General features: G+C 48.9%; 1 protein-coding gene across 4 annotated transcripts in view; it reads right to left on the minus strand.

The window, feature by feature from the left end:
- Positions 1-19,974, minus strand: part of STAB1 (stabilin 1) — a 116,163-nt gene that overhangs the window by 21,504 nt on the left and 74,685 nt on the right. For all 4 annotated transcript variants that reach the window (XM_075939384.1, XM_075939383.1, XM_075939381.1 and 1 more), the window contains 17 exons: positions 19,777-19,972; positions 19,369-19,464; positions 16,558-16,603; positions 15,300-15,379; positions 13,235-13,360; positions 12,636-12,709; positions 12,185-12,259; positions 10,178-10,297; positions 8,511-8,558; positions 8,292-8,375; positions 6,590-6,736; positions 6,222-6,359; positions 4,934-4,993; positions 4,643-4,819; positions 3,782-3,868; positions 851-997; positions 617-682 (listed from right to left, as the gene is read on the minus strand). In XM_075939384.1, the coding sequence (XP_075795499.1) occupies positions 617-682; positions 851-997; positions 3,782-3,868; positions 4,643-4,819; positions 4,934-4,993; positions 6,222-6,359; positions 6,590-6,736; positions 8,292-8,375; positions 8,511-8,558; positions 10,178-10,297; positions 12,185-12,259; positions 12,636-12,709; positions 13,235-13,360; positions 15,300-15,379; positions 16,558-16,603; positions 19,369-19,464; positions 19,777-19,972 (1,767 nt within the window). The remainder of the gene's footprint in view (positions 1-616; positions 683-850; positions 998-3,781; positions 3,869-4,642; positions 4,820-4,933; positions 4,994-6,221; positions 6,360-6,589; positions 6,737-8,291; positions 8,376-8,510; positions 8,559-10,177; positions 10,298-12,184; positions 12,260-12,635; positions 12,710-13,234; positions 13,361-15,299; positions 15,380-16,557; positions 16,604-19,368; positions 19,465-19,776; positions 19,973-19,974) is intronic.

Below are 19,974 nucleotides of genomic sequence, written 5' to 3' on the forward strand. Positions count from 1 at the left end.
GATGACTGAAACAACAGTTGTTCTGTGCACTGCATGAGGCTTGCCTCTCCACACAAGAGGTGCACAGGTCCCGCCTTCTGGGCAAATTCTTAGAGACAGCGTCCCAAGCAGCAAGGATCTGGGCTTTGGGGTTAAGCTCAGCACCCAAGTTGGATCCTGGGAAGGACAAATTGCTCTTTCATTTCTAAGCCAGGGTTTGAACTGCTCAGCCGGCCACCCAAGAGCCACTGCTGTTTGGACCCAGCACTCCCGGCTGATGCCAAAGCAGCTCAGCCACCGCTGGAGAAGAGACACAGCCGGCACATCCAGTGTCCACGGGGATACTTGGGAGGGAACGTACAGCAGTGTCAGCATGTGGCCTCCGCTCCCCTAGCAACCGAGCACTGTGAGGGAGGGAACGAGCCCACATTGCACGAGGGGATTCAGGGGCCTGACTCCACCGGGTATTGGCCACAGGTCCATGCTGCTGGCTGGGGACAGCCCTCTGGGCCAAGGAGGGGCTCGGGACCTCTCCCCACCTCCCGCTGGCTAACGGAGTCCATGCTGGGGAGACACGAATGAGCTGCAGGCGCTGCGAGGGGGACCAGGCCGTGTGTGACTGCGCCGCAGGCTTTACCTGTTCCACCGATCCAATGGGACAGGGAGGCTCAAAGCCACAGGTCCCGCAGCTCTCCTCTGAAACCTGAGCAGGGAAGAGAACGCACACACGTCTCACTGTCCCTGTCCCAGGCCTGCCGGCGAGCCGAGGCGAGGGGTGAGCCCCCCATGCCTGATGTCCAAGCTGCAGTGCCTGGACGCAGCCTGCACGCCCGGCTGGCGCTTTGTTACCTACCAACGCCGACGCACTCACCTTCAGCTCCTTGGAGAGGAACTCGTCACAGCGGGACCCCAGGTTCGGGGGCTCCAAGAGCTGGTCAATGCCATAGGCGATGCCCCCGTCAAACTCCATGTGCCGCTGCACAATCTTGGCGTTGCCGTTGTCCACCAAGAGCTCCCCCTGCGAGGGAGAGGCAAGACGGAGGCGCTCAGGGCTTGCGCACCTGCCAGGCCTTCCTCACGAGAAGCCATGCAGAGAGGCCGAAAGGCAGCTCCCAGCCCGTACAAAGTCCAGGCAGGCAAGGCTGTCTGGGGGGACCCGAACCGGGTGCCATTGATTCCCTGTCGTGGGCAGGCTGCTCCTTCACCAGGCTATTACATCCCTGTCCCGGCTGACCCCCTACTCGGGCCTGGCAAGGAGCCCTGTCAGAGGCACACACAAGATGGACACCTTGCTTGGCCACGCTGCCCTTTTCCATGGGGCCTCTGCAAATCCACACTGGGGCTTGGGTTCGGAAAGCCTAGCTCAGGCCTCTGTGTCCTCTGTGTCATTTGTCCTAGACGATTAAGTCCCCAGCCCTCCATGCACATGCTCTGTCCTGAGCATTCGGTCCCGTGATGAAAATGGCCATTTTTTTTTTGCACCGTTTCCATTTTGACAAAAAAGCAGCTAGCTGTGATCTGAGCACATCGGGGGAGGGAGAATTCCTCATTCCCTTTGGGAGTTGGTTGCCGTGATTAATTATCCTGGCTATTAAACAAAAAATTGCCTTATATCTAATGTAAATACGACTGGCCTCAGCATCCTGCCGCTGGCTCTTGTTATGCCCGTCTCCACAAGATTCTAACCTCTTTAGCGCTCAGGATGTTCTCCCTATGGACACAGCTATCCGCTGCAATCCAGTCACCTCTAAGACAGCTTGGGTGTAAGCTAAACAGATCACTTTTTAGGTCTCCCCTAGTTTCTCCAACTCTTGATCATTTTTGGGGCTCTTCTCTGAGCCCCAATTTTTCAACACACTGTACAAAATATGGACCCCAGATCTGGGTGTAATAGGCCAGCATCAGTCCTGCCAACGCCAAATACGGACAATAAATCCTCTCTCTCTTTTAGCTGGCTTGCTGCCCTGTTTATAAAGCACAGCATCATAGCAGCTCACGCTGGGAGCCCATGTTGAGTTTTTGTCCATTATAATCCAACGGAGTCACTGCTTTCAATGGTACAATTCCTCATTCTATAGGAATAGCCGGCATTCCTTATCCTAGGTTTATGATCTTAACATGCCTTTTAATACAGCCAAATGTATTTGAATGGGCCCAAACTTACTAAATGATCCAGATTACTTGGTATATGACTACGTCCTCAACACTATTTACCATCCCACTGTACCAGCTGCAAGTTTTATCAGCAGTGGTTTTATATTTGCTTTATTGATGAAAACATTGAGTAGCATCAGGGCTACTCTGACCCATGATGAATTCTACTACAAACACCACATTTAACACTACTTGATGATGTGTCCGCCAGCAGTTCTCCATCCATTTAACAAGCACTTTACTGATGTTACAGAGCACTTACTTCTTAATCACAATATTGTGCAGTACTAAGTCCAATATTTTACACAGGCCTACGTGTGTTACATCTACACAGTTCTCCATCAACTAGCTCTGTGATCTCAAACACCACAATCAGGGTTTTTTGGTTGCTTTTTTTAAAATAAGAACTATTTTACAAGTAGTCATGGTGTCCAGCACTAACTAGATCCCCATCCATTAATTTTTTTTAAATTGAATCCTACATCAGCTTTTCCATTATTTTCCCTGGGATTGATGTCAGGTTAACAGGTCTGCAATTACTGGGGTTATCCTGCTGGCCCTTTTTGAATATTGGCAAAGCATTAGCATTCCAACAATCTTCTGTAATGTTCTAGATATTTCAAGATTCATAAAAAATGTTCATCACTGAGTCAGACGTCTCCACAGCCAAGTCTTTTAGTATGCTTGGGCACAAATTATCCCAGCCTGCTAGTTTAGAATTCTTTTTTCCAAATGCTATTTAACATTCTCCTTAGATCATGATAGACTCAACAGGACTTCATCCTCATATGATAGGAGTACATTATTCTGCTTCTTTCAAATTACAGAAGAGAAGTCTTAATTGAAAACTAGTTGCTTTTTCTGAGCCATTAACAATTTTACCTACCCTATTCAGTAAACTGCCTAGGCTATTGTTAGAATTTCTTTTACTCCCAAAATACTTAAACTCCTCCTCATTGTCCTTGGCTCCAAGGATTTTTCTTTGATATCTTTAGCTTCCCCTATCAATGTTCTATACTTCAAAACTTCTAATTTATACTAATTGTTATCCAAGTCCCCTTTGCCCATTTGTTACATCATTTTTTAAAAACGTCTAATGGCTGTCTTCACTTCCCCACTGCCCCAAGATGTGCTTCCAACCAAAGTAGTCCTCTTTCCTGATTGAGCAATTGTGGCTTTTTGGCCCTCTCTTTTAAAGAACTTCCTATTTTCATTTACATTTTTCTAAGTTTTTCCTCCAAATCAATTTAGCTTATTATTACCTGCTCTGTACAATACAACATTAATTCTCTGGGGTGTTTGAAACATCCGCTTAATAAAAATATCCCTCCAGCTACCCCAGTTGCAATGCAATTGCTGGAATGCACATACACATTGTACACTTAGTATTTACTTTCCATTCAGTTACAACCCACATAAATGTCCGTGTGAGTCTTTGCTCCATCTAGTGGCCTAGCTAGGTAAAGAGGTTTATACATACGCTGCTGTCTTCCAGTCAGAAGAACTGATTCGTTAGATTAGGCAAATGACATTCATGCTTTTAGGGATGAAGAGTACCAAGCTCAGTTCTTGAAGGTGCTCCCTTCACAACTCCACTGTGTCTAGATCTCATTTGTTTTAAAAATAAAACCAAGAAACGGTTACTTACAACACTGTTCTTGCTGCAGCTGAATGAGATGGTAGATCCATGCATGGTCCTTACAGAAGCAATGTGTGGCAGGTTACCAGCTACAACCTGAAGAAACATGCAAGTAACATAAGGGAGGCGGTCAGGCCAACTGAATATCTAGGTGGGCGTCAGAAAAGATTTCCCTTTGAAAACACAACTCTAGCCCCTGCCCTGACTACAGCTTGATGGACACACAAGTCAATATTAATAATATTAATAATAATAATAATAATAATAATAATAATACTAATCCCTAGCTCTTATGCCTGATGGCAATCAGCATCTCTCACATACTTTACAACGGACATTAGCCTGATTCCCGCCTTACAGATGGGGAAACTGAGGCAGAGATGTGACTTCATTTGCCCCAGTTCGCCCAGCAGGTGATCGGTCCAGTGCAGAGCTGGGAACAGATTGCAGCTCCTCAGGAGGCCCAGACCCATGTGAGAGCCATTTTTGAAACAGAAGGTTTTTTTTTGGATGAAACAAGCGTTTCCCCAACCACTTGACAGATGTCTATATAGTAGCCAATAGGAAATAAGGTCATTCACTCATTGGGAGGAACTGAATTCGGCACCTTCCGAGTGAAAATGTGTGCAAGAAACCCTCCCCCTCAACTGCACTTCATTGGCTCAGACCTGGTAGGACCTCTCTGAACTGCCTTTGAGCCGGGAATTAACCATTGGGCCATTGGCATGTTTGGCAGGAGCTCCTTCTAGGGACTCCTGAGGGGGCTAACAGTCCCTCCCACCCCCCACGCCCAGGAGTGGCAATGTACCTGTGACCATGATAAGTACTTGACGGATTTAACAAGAAATTCGGGTGGGTGGAGCCTTTTACCTTCATGTCCCTAATCATGTGCACTTTGAGATAGGCTGCCAGCTTGTCTCGGTGGTCCCTACTATACAACCACATCTGCATCTTCTCAGGCAGGGCGGTAAACGTCGCATCCGTAGGCCACAGCATGGTGAAGGGCCGGTGAGCAACGGTGTTAATCAGAGGTAACAGTCCTGCTTCCTGTCCAGAGACACAAGACGACATGGATATAACACATACATTCTGTGCCTGCACGAGCGCGCCACACCACACAGCACGAGACAGCCCGTTGAGAAGAGAAGTCACACCGCTTACCCTCAGGAGTCTGCTGTAGTTCTTGTAGCCGTACGCTTCGGCTACCTCTGTGATGTTTTGCTAGAAAAATAATTAAAATTACACAAGCCAGTTACAAAATGGGAGAGTTTGTTTTCCTCACTAGAATTCCTAATAGAGGAGCTAACTCCATCAATTCTCAGAGCCAAGAGTTTGCACTCGCTGACTCTGTAGGGCTAGGACAGTCTGATGGAACAAGGTGGCTGTTAACTTCCGCCCTGGAGCAGTGATGTAAATAGCCCAGGGTCTGAGTAGCTATTTTTCCCACGTGTGCAGACAGGTCAATATGAAGTCCCAGAATGGTGGACGAAGAGTTACTAGAGTGATACAGAAAAAGTGTCCCCACAAGTGTGACAGCAAACACTACACGCAGATCCCTACAGATGGGCAAAGCTGGCTGAACAAAACCGGAGGGCAACCAAAATGATGAGGGGGCTGGAGCACATGACCTATGAGGAAAGAATGAGGGATTTGGGCTTATTTAGTCTACACAAGAGAAAAGTGAGGGGGGATTTGGTGGCAGCCTTCAACTCCCTGAAGGAGGGTTCCAAAGAGGATGGAGAGAGGCTGTTCTCAGTGGGGACAGATGGCAGAACAAAGAGTTACAGTGGGGGAGGTCTAGGTTTCCCTAGGAGGGTGGGGAAGCACTGGAATGGGTTACCGAGAGGGGATGGACTCTCCATTCCTAAAGGTTTTTAAGCCCTGGCTAGGATGATTTAGCTGGGATCAGTCCTGCTTTGGGCAGGGGGCTGGATTTGATGACCTCCTGAGCCTTTTCCATCCTTATGATTCCAGTGGCCCTGCGCCAGGCATGAATTTGCTCCAATGGGTGTTAGAGTTTGGTAACGAAGAGGCTGCTCTGCCAACCAGGCAGACAGTACAGGGAGCTGGATGTTTACAACCTGCAATGTTGGACGTGAAGGCCATTCTGAGTATGAAAGGGAGGCTTTGGTTAGCCTGCTCTGAGTCTGACCACATGACTTTTCCCCAGTGATGTAAAAGGCGTAGTCTGAGCTCCCCTTTACTGGTCAGCAAGGACAGATTCTAGCTTCCTCACCCCTACAACACACAGGCACCATGAGAACAGCTGGCTCCACACTTGAACCTCTTGCTGCTTAACCTACACTATGTGCTGCTGGTAAATGGATTCCTAGAGCACAGAAACCTGGCGCCCAAGAAATATGCGGCTGTGTTACTCATTGGCCACAGCAGCTTTCATTCTGGGGTGGGGTGACCATCACTCATTAAAATGCTGTCGTTTCGGACATACCTGCGCCAGCTGGGAAGAAACGTTCTGGCTCAGCAAATCAGCTGGGATTAAAATCCTGTCGATGACATGGATCACCCCATTCATGCCAACAATGTCGCTGGTGAGGATGGTGGCCTCCTCGTTGAGATGCACTCTATTCTGCGGAAGAAGGGACACCGCGCAGTGAAGCCAGATTTCCAGTTAGACGGGCCCGTGCCATGGTTCATCAGCAGAGCGCTTTAGGTTCCCTTGAAAGAGGCTACCCCTTAGCTGTCCCCGCTCAGACAAAGGCTAAGGAAAGGACAAAGCAACTGGAGGGTCTGTCAAGAGGGGGCAATGCTCAGGGCCAAAGAAACACAGAGGGGGAATGAATCCCGGCTGACAACTACCTGCTTCACCCCAATCCTTATTTTGTGGCCCGACAAAGCCGTGATGGATTCGTGCGCCTCCAGCTCGCTGGCCAGCAGTTTCTGGCAACTCACTACGTGATAGCGAAGCAAATCTTTGATAAGGCTTTTGTTGGTCCATTCTGCGAACTAAAGGGAGGAAATTGGTATGTGAGAGATTATCATGTCAGGATAGTTCTGGCAATGAAAGCCAAGAGCATCAGATTAATGTAACCGAAGACCCAAATGACAGGGAATAGGATGAGAAGTTTGTTCTACCCACCCCGAACCATCATTCCTTGCTGAAATGAAGTCCCAATCCAATACATGCAAGATGGTAACCTGTTGCTGAATCACGGGGTTATAGCCCAGAGAGGCTCCAAGTGACGTCAGATGATGGGAATGAAAGGAGAGTTCAGATCATTGGCTCAAGGAGAAAAGTAACCCAAACCGCCAGCCCACCCTGGCAAAGCAACTTCCGCCCACCCTGGCCTACTTTGGGGAGGTCCCAATCTGGGTTTTGCATAGGTCCCTTTCTCTCTAACAGGCTAGAACAACCCCTCACATACGGACACCCCGACCTTTGCAATTATTCGTTTCTGGCCTTTGAGGTATGTGGACAGGATCCTGTGTCCACCGCACGACAGCGCAGCAGAAAGCAAATTCAACATAACGCAAAACCAAGCCCACCCAACAAAACAAGCCAACTGAGGGGTTTATGGAAAGAAATAGAAAAACAAAGAATAGCCTGGGATATTCAATTCCATTTATTTTCCTGTGTCCCTACATTTTTGCAGTTCTGGAGACCCATGCATTAGCAATGCAGAAGAGCACAGTATTGTTGTCTGGGGTTGTGGCAAAGAGGGAAGTTTTGGCAACTGCTGGCCATTTGATTGATTGTTTGGTTTCAGAATCAACACTCCTTAAAACACAAAAGTTCTTCCCCTCACAGCTAGTCCTCCATGCAGTCTACAGATCCAAGTAGACCCCAGCGTCTCTGTTTATACATTTTTAAAGGCTTTCTTGGTAACCACAAAAACTAGGCAATTTTTCAATGAACGGTTGAGTTCTGGAACACAAAAGTCAAGTAAAGGGCAGATTCCTCTACCTCAGAACTGGGATATGGGTAACTCTAAAGCATTGTTTCTTAAACTTTTTAAGACCGAGGAACACCAAATAATAATTTTTTTTTTTTAATTGAGGAACAACAAGGATTTTTTGTTCAGGAAAAAAAAAAAAAAAGGTCAGGGGCAAAGTTATTGAGCCAAAAAAAAAAGGGGGAGGTTCGACTGTCCCTTTAAGGGTGGCCATTTTGATTTCTGTTGTTCTCCGTGGCACACCTCCGCCTGCCTCATGGCTCACCGGTGCGACGGAACACAGTTTAAGAAACACTGCTCGAAAGCTAATGGGACTGACACCAGAACAGGAGAGAATTCTGGCTGGCAGGCAAGAAGATTTGTGCACCTCCTAGCAAAGGGTTTTGTTATATCAAAGGCCACATGACAAGTACGCTGTTGGCTGGAACAGGAGCAGAGACTACGGGAGAACCCAATGAGCACCTCAGGCTTTGAATACAGTTAAAACTTGCGGTGGTTTTGACCCCTCAAGTCAGTTGACTAGAACCCAAGGAAATAGATGTTTGAGAGGAAACTCTCACAGAATGACTTGACGGACAAGCCAGGGAACTCCCAGTGGGGCGGCTTACCGTGGTACTGTTCTGTATCCAATCTGCATGTGGAGCAAAGACGGTAAAGGGCCCTTTTCCACTTAACTCCTTGATTTTGAAGGCCTAGCGCACGGCACAAGCACCAGGAGCAAAACCCAAGCAAAACAAAAACCAAACAATTCTCATTAGCCGGAGCCTTTCACACACACACCTGGCAATTTTTATACTTTTCAACAATAATGACTGTTTGCCACCAACCAGTAACTGCTTAAAGAACAGGGACGTTGCTTTGCTTCTCAGGAGCTCCTAAAATAAATCAGAACAGCTCGTGTTAATGGCGAGTCTCTATTATTTAAGCTTAATACCAATGTGGACACAAGAACAAATGGATATAAACTGGCTAGTAGGAAGTTTAGACATGACATTAGACGAAGGTTTCTAAAAATTAGAGGAGTGAAGTTCTGGAACAGCCTTCCAAGGGAAGTAGTGGGGGCAAAAGATCTATCTTGCTTCAAGATTAAACTAGATGGGTTCATGAAGGGGATGGTTTGATGAAATAATGAATGGTCAATTAGTTACCAAGATCATGTTATCAGTGGGAAATAGGTCAATGGAGGGATGATAGGAGTTACTATAGAGAACTTTCTGGGTGTCTGGCTGGTGAGTCTTGCCCACATGCTCAGGGTTTAGCTGATCGCCATATTTGGGGTTGGGAAGGAATTTTCCTCCAGGGTAGATTGGCAGAGGCCCTGGAGGTTTTTCGCCTTCCTCTGTAGCATGGGGCACAGATCACAGCTGGAGGATTCTCTGTATCTTGGGGTCTTCAAACTATTTGAAGGCTTCAATATCTGAGATATAGTCAAGAGGATTATTCTAGGAGGGGTGGGTGAGATTCCATGGCCTGCACTGTGCAGGGGGTCAGACTAGATGATCATAATGGTCCCTTCTGACCTTAAAGTCTTTGAGTCTATTGAAATCGGGTTTTGAGGCAGAGAAAATCCTTCCCACCGGTTCATCGCACAGATTTTGCCACTGATCTCTGGGGGCTCTTCCCACCCCAGACACACTCAGGCCCTTTGACTGCACTAAGCTTGTTTGCCTAATATCGCTCACCTGTGTTCCAGCCAGAGGTTTGAGTGGGATCAGACAACACAGTGGTTCAAATGCTGGTAGACAACCTGCCCTCTCTGCTGCTACCACCTATCCTTAGTAGCAAGGGTGGGAAAGGTTTGGGGGAAAGCCTCACGTAGCCCCACAGGAGTTAACTCGGGGATTTTACCTGGCCCAGCATTTGGGCCACCTCTTTTCATCCAAGATTGCTCATGGGCAACCAGGACCCCCACTCTGTCTTGGCCTGTTTGCGCCAGCCACTCAGATCCCTTCAGCTGTGGCCAGAAAGTGGCCACAAGCGGTGACCAGGGCACACTGTCCCATCATAACAACTGTCATTCATACTGGGAGTTAACATGGCACATGCAGAAAGACTCCTCTGAGACGGATTGGTTCAGAGACTTGTCCAATGTCACACAAATGAGTCGGGCCCACCTGACATCCCGGCTGGTGACTAGAGGTCTCTTCTGAAAAGCCCGCTCTGTCCCCTGAATACACTGGCGCTGGAAGTCACACCCAAGCGCCACAGTCACAGAGACCTTTCAGAGAGCAGCTGAGTTTTGTTGCTGTCCTCCTGGGCACGGTTCCTCTTGCTTCAGCTCTCCCCTGGCTAATATCCCAAGGGACTCCTGGCCAGGATCCAGTGGATTTCTAGGGCCTGTCACACATTTCCCAATCCCTCAGCTGAATTGCCAAATGTTTCAAGGTCACAAGAGTTCAGCATCCTGCGTATTTCCTGGGGTGCTGCTTCAGAAATAGCTCCCCCTAACAGCAGCCCATTCAGACACAGGCCTAGCTGAAGACCCTTCACCTACCTGGTACACACTGCCTCTGCAGGTGAATCCATCTCCAATATGGTCCCACGTACAGGAGCAGTTTCGAGTCCCAGGTCCGGTGTACTCGCACTTACCAAATGGACTACAGCCGCCGTAATTCTGGGAGGAAAAGTAAGAGCATTCCAATTAGTGCACAGCTGTAACTCAGAAACGGTATCTACCAGCTAGCAGTGGAATTCCCATTTCTTCATGCCAGCACCTAGTTCAAGGCAACCTCCGACACTGTGTTTTGCCCCCTCGTCCTACGCACACCTGTTGAAATGCAGTATTTTATAAGTCTTTCTTCAGCCTCGCTGGCAAACAGTGCTCCGAGACAGATACCCACACTGGGCCCAGCCAAGGAGAAACCATTTGGATAAGACAAACTGAAAGATGGAGTCATGAAGACAATGGTTTACAGTGGCTTTTCCAGCTGAAGTTAAGGAATGAAATAGCAGGTATTTGTTTTAAACTTGATACATGGGGCGGCTTAGTCATCTGAAAACTAGACTTGGAAGGTCTAGGCAGCTTGAAACGAGGGCTGTCAAGTGATTAAAAAAAATTGTGCGCACCTCCCCTTTGAAATGCCGCCATGGAGTCCCCAGCTGAGCCCGGGCTCCATGCAGTGCTGCCCCTTTGAAGCGCCACGGTGGCACATCAAAGGGGAAGCGCAGCACGGAGCCCAGGATCAGCTGGCATGCCTAGCTGATCCTCCTGGCCTCCATGTTGCACTGCCCCTTGGAAATGGCTTCTTTCCCAGTCTGCTCTGAAATCACGTTCCATGTGCTTTCTGGACCTTAACTTACCCATCCCTTGGGTTTGATTTTGTTAGGAAAAAAAAAAAGTTCAATTGAAACTTTCTACTGAGGTTTGGCAGTGTCTAGAAGTCCTCTCTCAGGGCTGCTCAGCCCACACACTAGATCACATGTCCCCAGTCCCTTTCTGACTTTCCTTACATGTGGACCAGTCATTCAGCAAAAGCTCATTTAAACACTCTTCCAGAAGGATCAAACCCTGGGTAGAGTGTGTCCGCCAAAAACTGCCAGCCTATTCCAGAGGAGTAGAGCAGAACCAGTTGAACACGAAAAAGGCAAGTGTCTCCATTAATGTGTCTTAAACTGGACACAGAATCCCACCTCCTGGAGTAAAAGAGGAGCTCACTCTGTGTGTTAAACTGCCAATCAGAGTGTTGGTTTCATGCGTGTTGCAATGTTTGTTTTTCTCTGGACCATGGAAACTAACTGAAACAAGACGGTGGAAACGTTACCAACTATTTCCACTGGCCAAGCAGCTTGTCCAGTGGAAAGGAAGCCATGAATCAGTGACGGGCAGTAGGTCATTCGTGTACATGTGAAATGCATAACAAGTTTGCTCATTCAGAACTACTGCATGCGGGGAGCTGGGGAACTCTGAATAACTCTTCCTATTAATGGTTTGCATGGAGGGATGCTTAACGGTTTAGTCTAGAACTGGGGAACCTACAGCCCAGGGGTCAGATCTGACCCCTGCTTGCCTGGATCCAGCCCTCGAGGTTCAGGCCTCTCCCTGCAGTGGAGAGCTCACGCTGGAGCTCCAGTCCTGCGGCCACCCTGCGACCCTTCACCCGCAGGGCTGGAGAGCCAATGCCAGCTCTCCACTGTGTATGTGGGAGGGGGGGAAGGGGCGGGGGGAGAGAGCCTTGAGCCTCACAGGCTGGAGTGGAGCCACAGGCTCTACCGGTCCCCCTCTTCATCCCTCTTACTCCGGCTGGGGAAACGGCAGCGCAGCAATGCACTGCCTGCAGGTTTTCCTCCACCACTCTGATTGGCTGTAATTGCAGCCAATAGGAGCAGTGGGGGGGGGGCAGTGCCTGGGAGCAACAGAGGACACAGAGCTATGTGTGGCCCTGGGGAGTGCACCAGGAAAGCGCCCCCCATCGTCCAGACCCCACACCCTTACCCTGCTCCTGCATCCCCGACCTGCCCTGACTCTCCACCCCTACCCTGCTCCTCCACCCTGCAGACATACCTCCCTGCAAAGATTGATGGGGACACACAGTTTCACCCCATCTCCACTGTAGCCAGGAAGACAGTTACAGGCAACCTGTGGAAGGAAAAACAAGCTATTTTGTAGAGCTAAAAGCAATAATGGAAGAGCACAGGAGCCAAGCAGGAGAAAGGGGTGAGGAGAGCGTATTTCACATCATCATTTGAAGGTGCATGCTGTTCATTCATTAATAGCCAGGTCCTGATGCAGAAATCAGCTACAGTTCTCCAGCCTTTGGCCAACAGACTTTATATAGGCCAGCAGGCGGTTCCCAGGCGCGAGACAGGGAGCCCCCTATTTACTTACAAATAGATCCTTCTATATGAAAGGGAAATGATGCAAAATATCAGTCAAAAAGATTCCCGAGGGCAAGTTTGCCAATAACCCTGAAGGAAAATGACCTATGAACCCACCTGGGAAAAGGGTTTCTTACCTGATTGGGGCCTGTTTTAGTGCACTCCGCGTTGCGGTGGCAACCCCCATTGTGCTCTAGGCAGCCATCGATTTCTGCATGGAGAGAGTAGATCCATGTTAACTCAGCACGAACTCAAAGAGGGAGGTGACTCAGGGGTGAAAAGCAGACCAGAGAAGTAGCAAACAGAGCTCTCTCCACCTGGCAGACTCAGTGCCGGACTGAGCCATAGTTGTGCCCTGGGCAGTGGGCACACGGCGCATGCACGGCCCCACCCCCAGGCATGCGGCGCCCCTTACCACTTCAATCAGGCGCCCCCCATAGGTTGGCGTGCCGGGCAGCTGCCCAGCTAGCCCCGCCCTTAATCCAGCGATATCTCCTCCCCCCGTAAGCATGACCGTTCAGAGATAGGGAAATCCCAAGAAGTTCCATTCATCATGTCCTCCTTGGTTTTGAACAGTTGATTTAGAGAATATGGTGGGAAACAAGGATACATTTCTCACTGCGATACTCCTAAATAATGGCAGATCTTGGTCTTCGGGCCGGGCTCTTCACATCCATGTGATTTCACCTCCCTGGAAAGTATCGCTGCCAAACCATGGCTCAGAGCCCACACTCACCCAGACACAGCGACCCATCTCCAGCATAGCCTTCATTACAAGTGCAGGTGCTTTCTCCAGCAGAGACCTTAGTGCACGTTGCATGAATAGAGCAGCCGCCGTTATCCACAGCACATGGATTTATTTCTGTGACAGAACACACAGGAAGACTTAGCGGGACACATGTGGAGCAACGTTGCAAAGATGGTGCTTTGCAAGTCATGAACTTCATGCCATGTTCCTCAGGAAGAAGATATTGCATCGGAGAGCCTGAAACTTTACTTAAAGTCTCTGCTTTCTTTCCAGAAAAGTATGAAATTATTTTCAATGAAACTAAAGCTCCTTTACAGACACAGACGACTCATAAAGATGCTATTGAGGCTAATGCCAGAGATGAGCTATCAAGTCATTGGTATAAGAATCTGATTAGCTAACAGCTGATTGCTCTGAAGGACTTGCTGTGTGACTAGCTACAAATTATGCTCAAAAAAAACCCCAGCCTCCCTGATTAAAAGAAAACGTTTTTTGTCTGTATATCACCCCTGGTGAGGTCAATACGGAAGTAGAGCTATTACAGTTGCTGGCACTCTAACTTGATTAGATTGGAATTTATTGCTTCAAGTGCCCGGTCTCTGCATAAACAGAAGAGGTCCGGAAAAAAGCAACGTGAATCTATTCGAACATGATACTTTAAAATCTTTTTGGTGTTTTTGGATATTTAGCAGATAGTCTTTAAAGTGCTACATTGTCTCTCTTTAAAGCCCATGGAAAAACTAACAAGATGGTTTAATAGGTGATGAGCTTTCGTGGAAAGTGGGCCTGGCCCATGAAAGCTCATCACCTATTAAACCATCTTGTTAGTCTTTAAAGTGCTGCATAGTTTTTCCTTTTGTTTTAGCAAGTTCAGACTAACACGGCTACCTCTCTATTACTATTCTAAAGCCCATGGTGTCTTGAGTTGGGTTTGTTTGATTTATCTGGGGGGTGGGGATGTTAATTAACATGTGTGTGTCTAGAATTTTACTCTATTGTTTGACCATTTCATGACACTGTTGCACTATTATTGAAATGAGACCCTCTAGACCAGGGGTGGGCAATACATGACCCACAGGCCAAGCACAGTTTGCCAGGGTTAGCCGCTGGTGGGCTGCCAGACACAAGCCCCAGCAAACCACATCCAGCCTGTGGGCTGCGTATTGTCCACTCCTGCTCTAGAGCAATCTAAGAAGGTACATTCTACAATCTGCCGAGCGACTTATTCTGGAAACAATTCAGTCCATTCACATGCCATTCTCTGTATCCACTTGAGAAACAGGAATGGTTCCTTCCCTGGTTCTAGATATATCAGAAAGGTTACATTAGGTCCGATCCTGGAAAGCCTTCATGCAGAAGTCAGTACAAGTTGAACCTACTGGTCCAAAAACATCCATAATCCAGCATGATTTTTTGCAGTGGTCCCCAACCTTTCGGGGCTGCCGGGTGCCCAGGGCGGGGCCGCTTACGCGCCACGCATCTGGGGGGCGGAGCTGTGCATATGCCGTGTGCTCGGGGCAGGAGCTGCCCATGCGTCGCACGCTGGGGGGGGGGGCAGCCCAGATCATTCAGCAGGTGCACAAATGCCCCGGTGGGCGCCACGGCACCTGCGGGCACCGCGTAGGGGACCACTGTTTTAGTGACTTGGATGTTCACTTATGGCTGTGGCCAAGTTTCTCACAGTCCCATAAAGTTTGTTTATAGCCACCAATGCTGGCTCTCAGTTTTCTGGGCTGTTTGGCTCTAATTTACCCCTAAATGTCTTCAAAGAGTCCCCTAAGCAGTGGAAGTGCTGGCAATGCTGCTAGACAATACTGACCTCCCACGGCTCAGCAAATTCTCTGGTTTGGCACCAGTCAGGTTCAACCTGCAGGAGGGTCTTCACTTGGGGGCAACAGGATGTGCATGATCCTGTCCAGGGGGCCATTTCAGCATACACTCAACCTCCCAATGCTTCCACAGACCCAACCCAGAATCTCCCGGCTTTCAAAGCAGGAACACTTGTGAGAGCGCGGATTCGTGTGGCCTTGTGGCACCCGAGTGTCAGAAATACCTGAACAATAGGTTCCATTGCCAGTGTATCCAGCAGAGCAGGAACAAGTAGGCAGGGAATCGACAGAACCATTCACGCAACTGAAACGACCAAGGAAGAGAGCAACCAATGACATCCTTGCTCGTATCTCACCCCTGCTGATAGCATTCTGCTGGATCACTGAATACTGTCTACAGCGACCATGACAGCTGGATACTACGGTCAGAAGTGAGGTGGATATAACATGAGAAACCAAATCAAGCAGTTAAATTGTTCTTTGCAATGCCAAAACCAGATCCAAATACTTCACATGCTGGGTAACAGCCTCAAGGGACGCTCACTAAGAGGAGCGTGCTATGCTTAGGGCATGAAGCACAGTGGGTAGACGCTGCAGCTGCATTAGAGAAGGCTGCCCTATTCCATTAGAGTATATCCAAGATCAAATGAAAATATAGGGGGCTGAATAGCTCTGCTCACTGGCCATAGACAATGGAAACCTTCTCTCTGAGTCACTGGTTTTAACCTGGCTCAGGTGACCAGAGAAGGAAAGTCATCTGGGTGTCTGTGTGAAGGGAGTTGGTGTCAGCCCTGTTCCTTCGAAGCCAGTGTGACCCCAATCTCAAACACACTGCTCTGTGTAGCACTGCTTATCCAAGGCCTGGCCAAGCATGGAGCTGCGGAGACCTCTATGGTCCAAGAGGTGGCTACTCCAGGTCACTGAAGAGGCTCTTAAGCTGGCATTGTAGTTGTCTTACCTGGACCTGGTCAAGCCAAGCACCTGTCTCCAGCACAAAAAGGTTCACTGAGTATGTACAATGCTCTCCTTCTCCAAACCTATTTCTAGTTAATGCAGTTAAGCCTACTTAACATTAGCCCCAACTTCCCACATTTGAACAATGTGTGGGGCTTCCCGTAACCAGCCAGGCCCTGCTGTGCTGCTCAGCGGAGTGCCAGCATTTTTCAGTTCCGAATTTCAATCCGCCGGCTAGTCTCATTTCCAGAAGGGAGATGTTATTTGAAATGAATGTGCCTGCCAATGAAGCAGCAGTCTGTGGTGAGGGTACACCACTGATTGTGCCTGGGAAAAGTTCCTATGCATGTGTACACACGCACGCACGGTGAGTTCAAAGGGGGAATGAATAAGTAGGCCGGAGCCTACATGATCTATAGTGTCCAGTCCCCCACATCAACCTTCCATGTTTTCACAAACACGCAGTCAAGTCCATGTAAAACAGCCGCACACGCTGGTTTATGCCCTCGGCACCACGGCTGTACTTACTTGGCCATCAGGTGGCAAGTGCTATTGCATAAATTCAGCCCAATCCCTGCAAGAGAAAACGGGAGCCCAGCTTCAGTTTCCAGTCCATAACAGTGTCACCATTTCAGCAGCCTAAGATAACAGATGTAAAATGAGCTCCTCCCAATTTGCGTGGAGCCCCCATTCATAGCAGGACTCACCGAGGGGGAAATTCACCCCTGTGCACGTGGAGAAGCACCAGCTCAAGGCCTATGAACCTCAAAATAGGGGTCACATGGCACTGAAGTGGTACAAAGGTCTTGGGTTGGCTCCCTGCAAAAGGGTGGATTTCACCTGATCTGCACAGTCTGCAGATCACTACAAATGAGACTTGGATAAGAACCCTCAATCTGCAGAGAGCAGGCTCACTAGAACAGCACAGTGGAAGAATCTGTCCTTCACCAAGCTATACCACGGGCATGTCTAGTTTTGGTATATAAAATATTTGAATTCCCACTGGCTTTTATTGTTACAAATGCATCATAGACACTTTGGGCCCCAAACCATCCAAGATCTGGGGTCAAATTTTCAAAAGCACGTAAGAGACCTAGGTGCTTAGGTCCCATGGACTTCAGTGAGCCTTTAGGCTCCTAAGTCACTTGGGCATATGAGAAATTTGACTCCATATCATTTTCATGGTTCTTCAGTACATGGATAGTAGATGTTCAAATGAGAACAACAGCCGGTATGTTACGCTGGCTCCATAAATGGATCCACAATAAGAAAAATAAATACTGAGATATTTGGAGCTCAGAACCTGCATGTCCAGTCTTTGTAATCAAGTACAAGGGACTAGGCTCAGCTTTGTTTAGCTGGGAGTCTTTGAACCACAGTTTAGGGGGAACTAAGCTCCAGACACTCTGAAATTCTAACGTGAGATAAAACTGATTGAGTGGAATTTGAGTGGGGGAAGGGATTAATGGGAAAATCCTAATTACCTGGGATACATTTTATATCTCCACATATATATCTACTATGTTTTTGTGAAAGTTTGTCGGTTTTCTCAAGAACATCTCCTAAATGGTAAGAGCTAGGACCACCAAATTTGGTACGCAGCTTCCTATCATCATAACCTAAAGCAAGGTCAGGGTTTGGTTTTGCCAGGACAATGGGAAGTGCCAGGAATAGGATTGCTTCTCAGAAAACCATACAGAAAAGAGAGACAATCACCAAGCAGGGGAAAGAGGTTGGTTGACTCTCCCCCCCCCCCCAAAATCCAGACTGCCCCAGCTTTGAGCCTCCCATCCTCAAGGCACCCTTTGGGCAGAGGGAGAGGAGCCGAAGTTCCCCCTCTCCCCGAATTTCTACAGGGACACTGCTGGCTGTTCCCCTTAGTCAGGGAGCGAGGGGAAAGTGCACAGTTTGCGGCATTCCTCACTCTGGCTGGGGAGCGCAGGGGGCAGACAAACTGCTCCAGCCGGGGGGCATGAACCCCTCCCCCACCTATGACCACTGGAGCTGCAGCGGCCATGAAGAAGTACTTCTCACCTGGCCCCAAGCTACTGCAGTGAGAGAGGGATGGGGTAACTCCCCCACCACCTCAGGGCAGCTTGCATCCTGAACCCCCACCCCAGAGCAATGACTGAAATGAAGCATTGGGTAAATCTTCTAGTATATTCTCTATAAGACACCAGAATATACGGCTTGTTACAATTGACGGGGTTGTCATGCCAACCTTTTCTTCAGGTTTGATTTGCATCCGTTTGTCTATTTCCCTTCACATACCAACCTAAGTTTTGCTTTCACTACAGGTTCAAACGACCTGAAAGCAACACTCAGTCAAAGCCACCCAGTGTCATCAATAGGGTTGCCAGATGCCTGGTTTTCAACTGGAAAGTGCAGTCGAAAAGGCAGAAGTCTGGTTACTGGTGGCTGGGGGGGAGGCACCAGGTCGTTAGTCCTCACCAGCTCTTGTCAGGCTCCAGCAGCTCCATCCCAGTCCCACAGTGGAGGGAGGGAGGTGTGGGTGTGTACCTCCATTCCCCCCACCACACAATCCAGCAAGTGATGGGAGAGGAGCGAGCAACAGGGACCTGGCCTTGGGGGAAGAGGCAGAGCCGAGGTGGGATCTCAGGAGTCCCATTACCAGCAAATAGAAAGGTGATGGCTATTGTCAAAAGGTGTCAAAAGGAGGGAAGAAAACCACTAAAAAGGGTAAGTGAAATATTTGGAAACAACGAGTAGTCCTGTGGCACCTCAGAGATTGACAGGAATATCCGAAGTATCATGAGCTTTTGTGGGTGAGGCTCCAATTCATCTGAGGAAGCGGGTTTGACCCAGGAAAGCTCACGATTCTATATGTTTTGGTTAGTCTCTAAGGCTATGTCTAGACTGCAAGCCTCTTTCGAAAGAGAGCGTCTAGACTGCACGTTGAACTTTCAAAAAAGCGGCTTGCTTTTTCGAAAGAAAGCATCCAGTGAGTCTGGATGCTCTCTTTCGAAGAAGCCCTATTTACATTGAAGAACGCCTTCTTTCAAAAGAGGAACTTTCGAAAGAAGGCGTTCTTCCTCGTGAAATGAGGTTTACCGCCATCGAAAGAAAAGCCGCGTTCTTTCGATTTAATTTCGAAAGAACGCGGCTGCAGTCTAGACGCAGGTGAGGTTTTTTCGAAAAAACCCCTGAGTCTGGACACAGCCTAAAGTACCACAGGACTACTGGTTTTTCAATTTACAGACGAACATGGCTACGATATTTAGCTGCATCACAACACAACCAAAACAAGCCACGCGCTGCAGTCCCTTCCCGCTCTGACTGAAGGAGGCCCGGGCTGCGTAAGGCTCTTTTCACACTTACTTCTCTCACAGGTGACGCCCTCCCAACCTTGGAAACACTGGCAGCTCCCATCTCCGTGCAAGCCGTCTTTGCAGAGCCCATTTCTGCACCCGCAGACTGTGGAGACACACAACGCCGCCGTCAGCCAGACAGCTCGCACGCGCACGGAGAAGCCTGGCTGCTGCATCGGAGACACAACACTTCAGTTTCTCCATGAAAACCATGAAGGGTGCGGCAGGGCTTGTGAGAGCCGCGCCAGATGGAAAGGCCTAGGCGTGGAAGTTCTCCAGGTGGCCTCCCCAGGGCAGGGACCGTTCAGACGGTGGCGATGCAAACATCCTGCAAGCGGCCCTATGACACGCAAAGAGGCTCATTCTTCCCCGGGTGAGTTCAGTGGCAGCCCCATGGTTCAATCGCAACTGTGATCACCTGATTTGCAGTCCGCTCCGTATCTGCCCACTTCACACATCTCACAGGCAGTGCCGTGGAAGCCTTCGTGACAGCGACACTCCCCACTGCCGGTAATACCGTCCTGGCACACGCCATTTCCAGAGCACCAGCTGCCTGGCTTCCCTGGGCACGTCTCGCACATATGCCCGTAGTAACCTGGACAGCAGACAGAGACCT

This window comes from Pelodiscus sinensis, chromosome 11, assembly GCF_049634645.1.
Source record: "Pelodiscus sinensis isolate JC-2024 chromosome 11, ASM4963464v1, whole genome shotgun sequence".
In the NCBI taxonomy this organism is placed as follows: Eukaryota; Metazoa; Chordata; order Testudines; family Trionychidae; genus Pelodiscus; species Pelodiscus sinensis.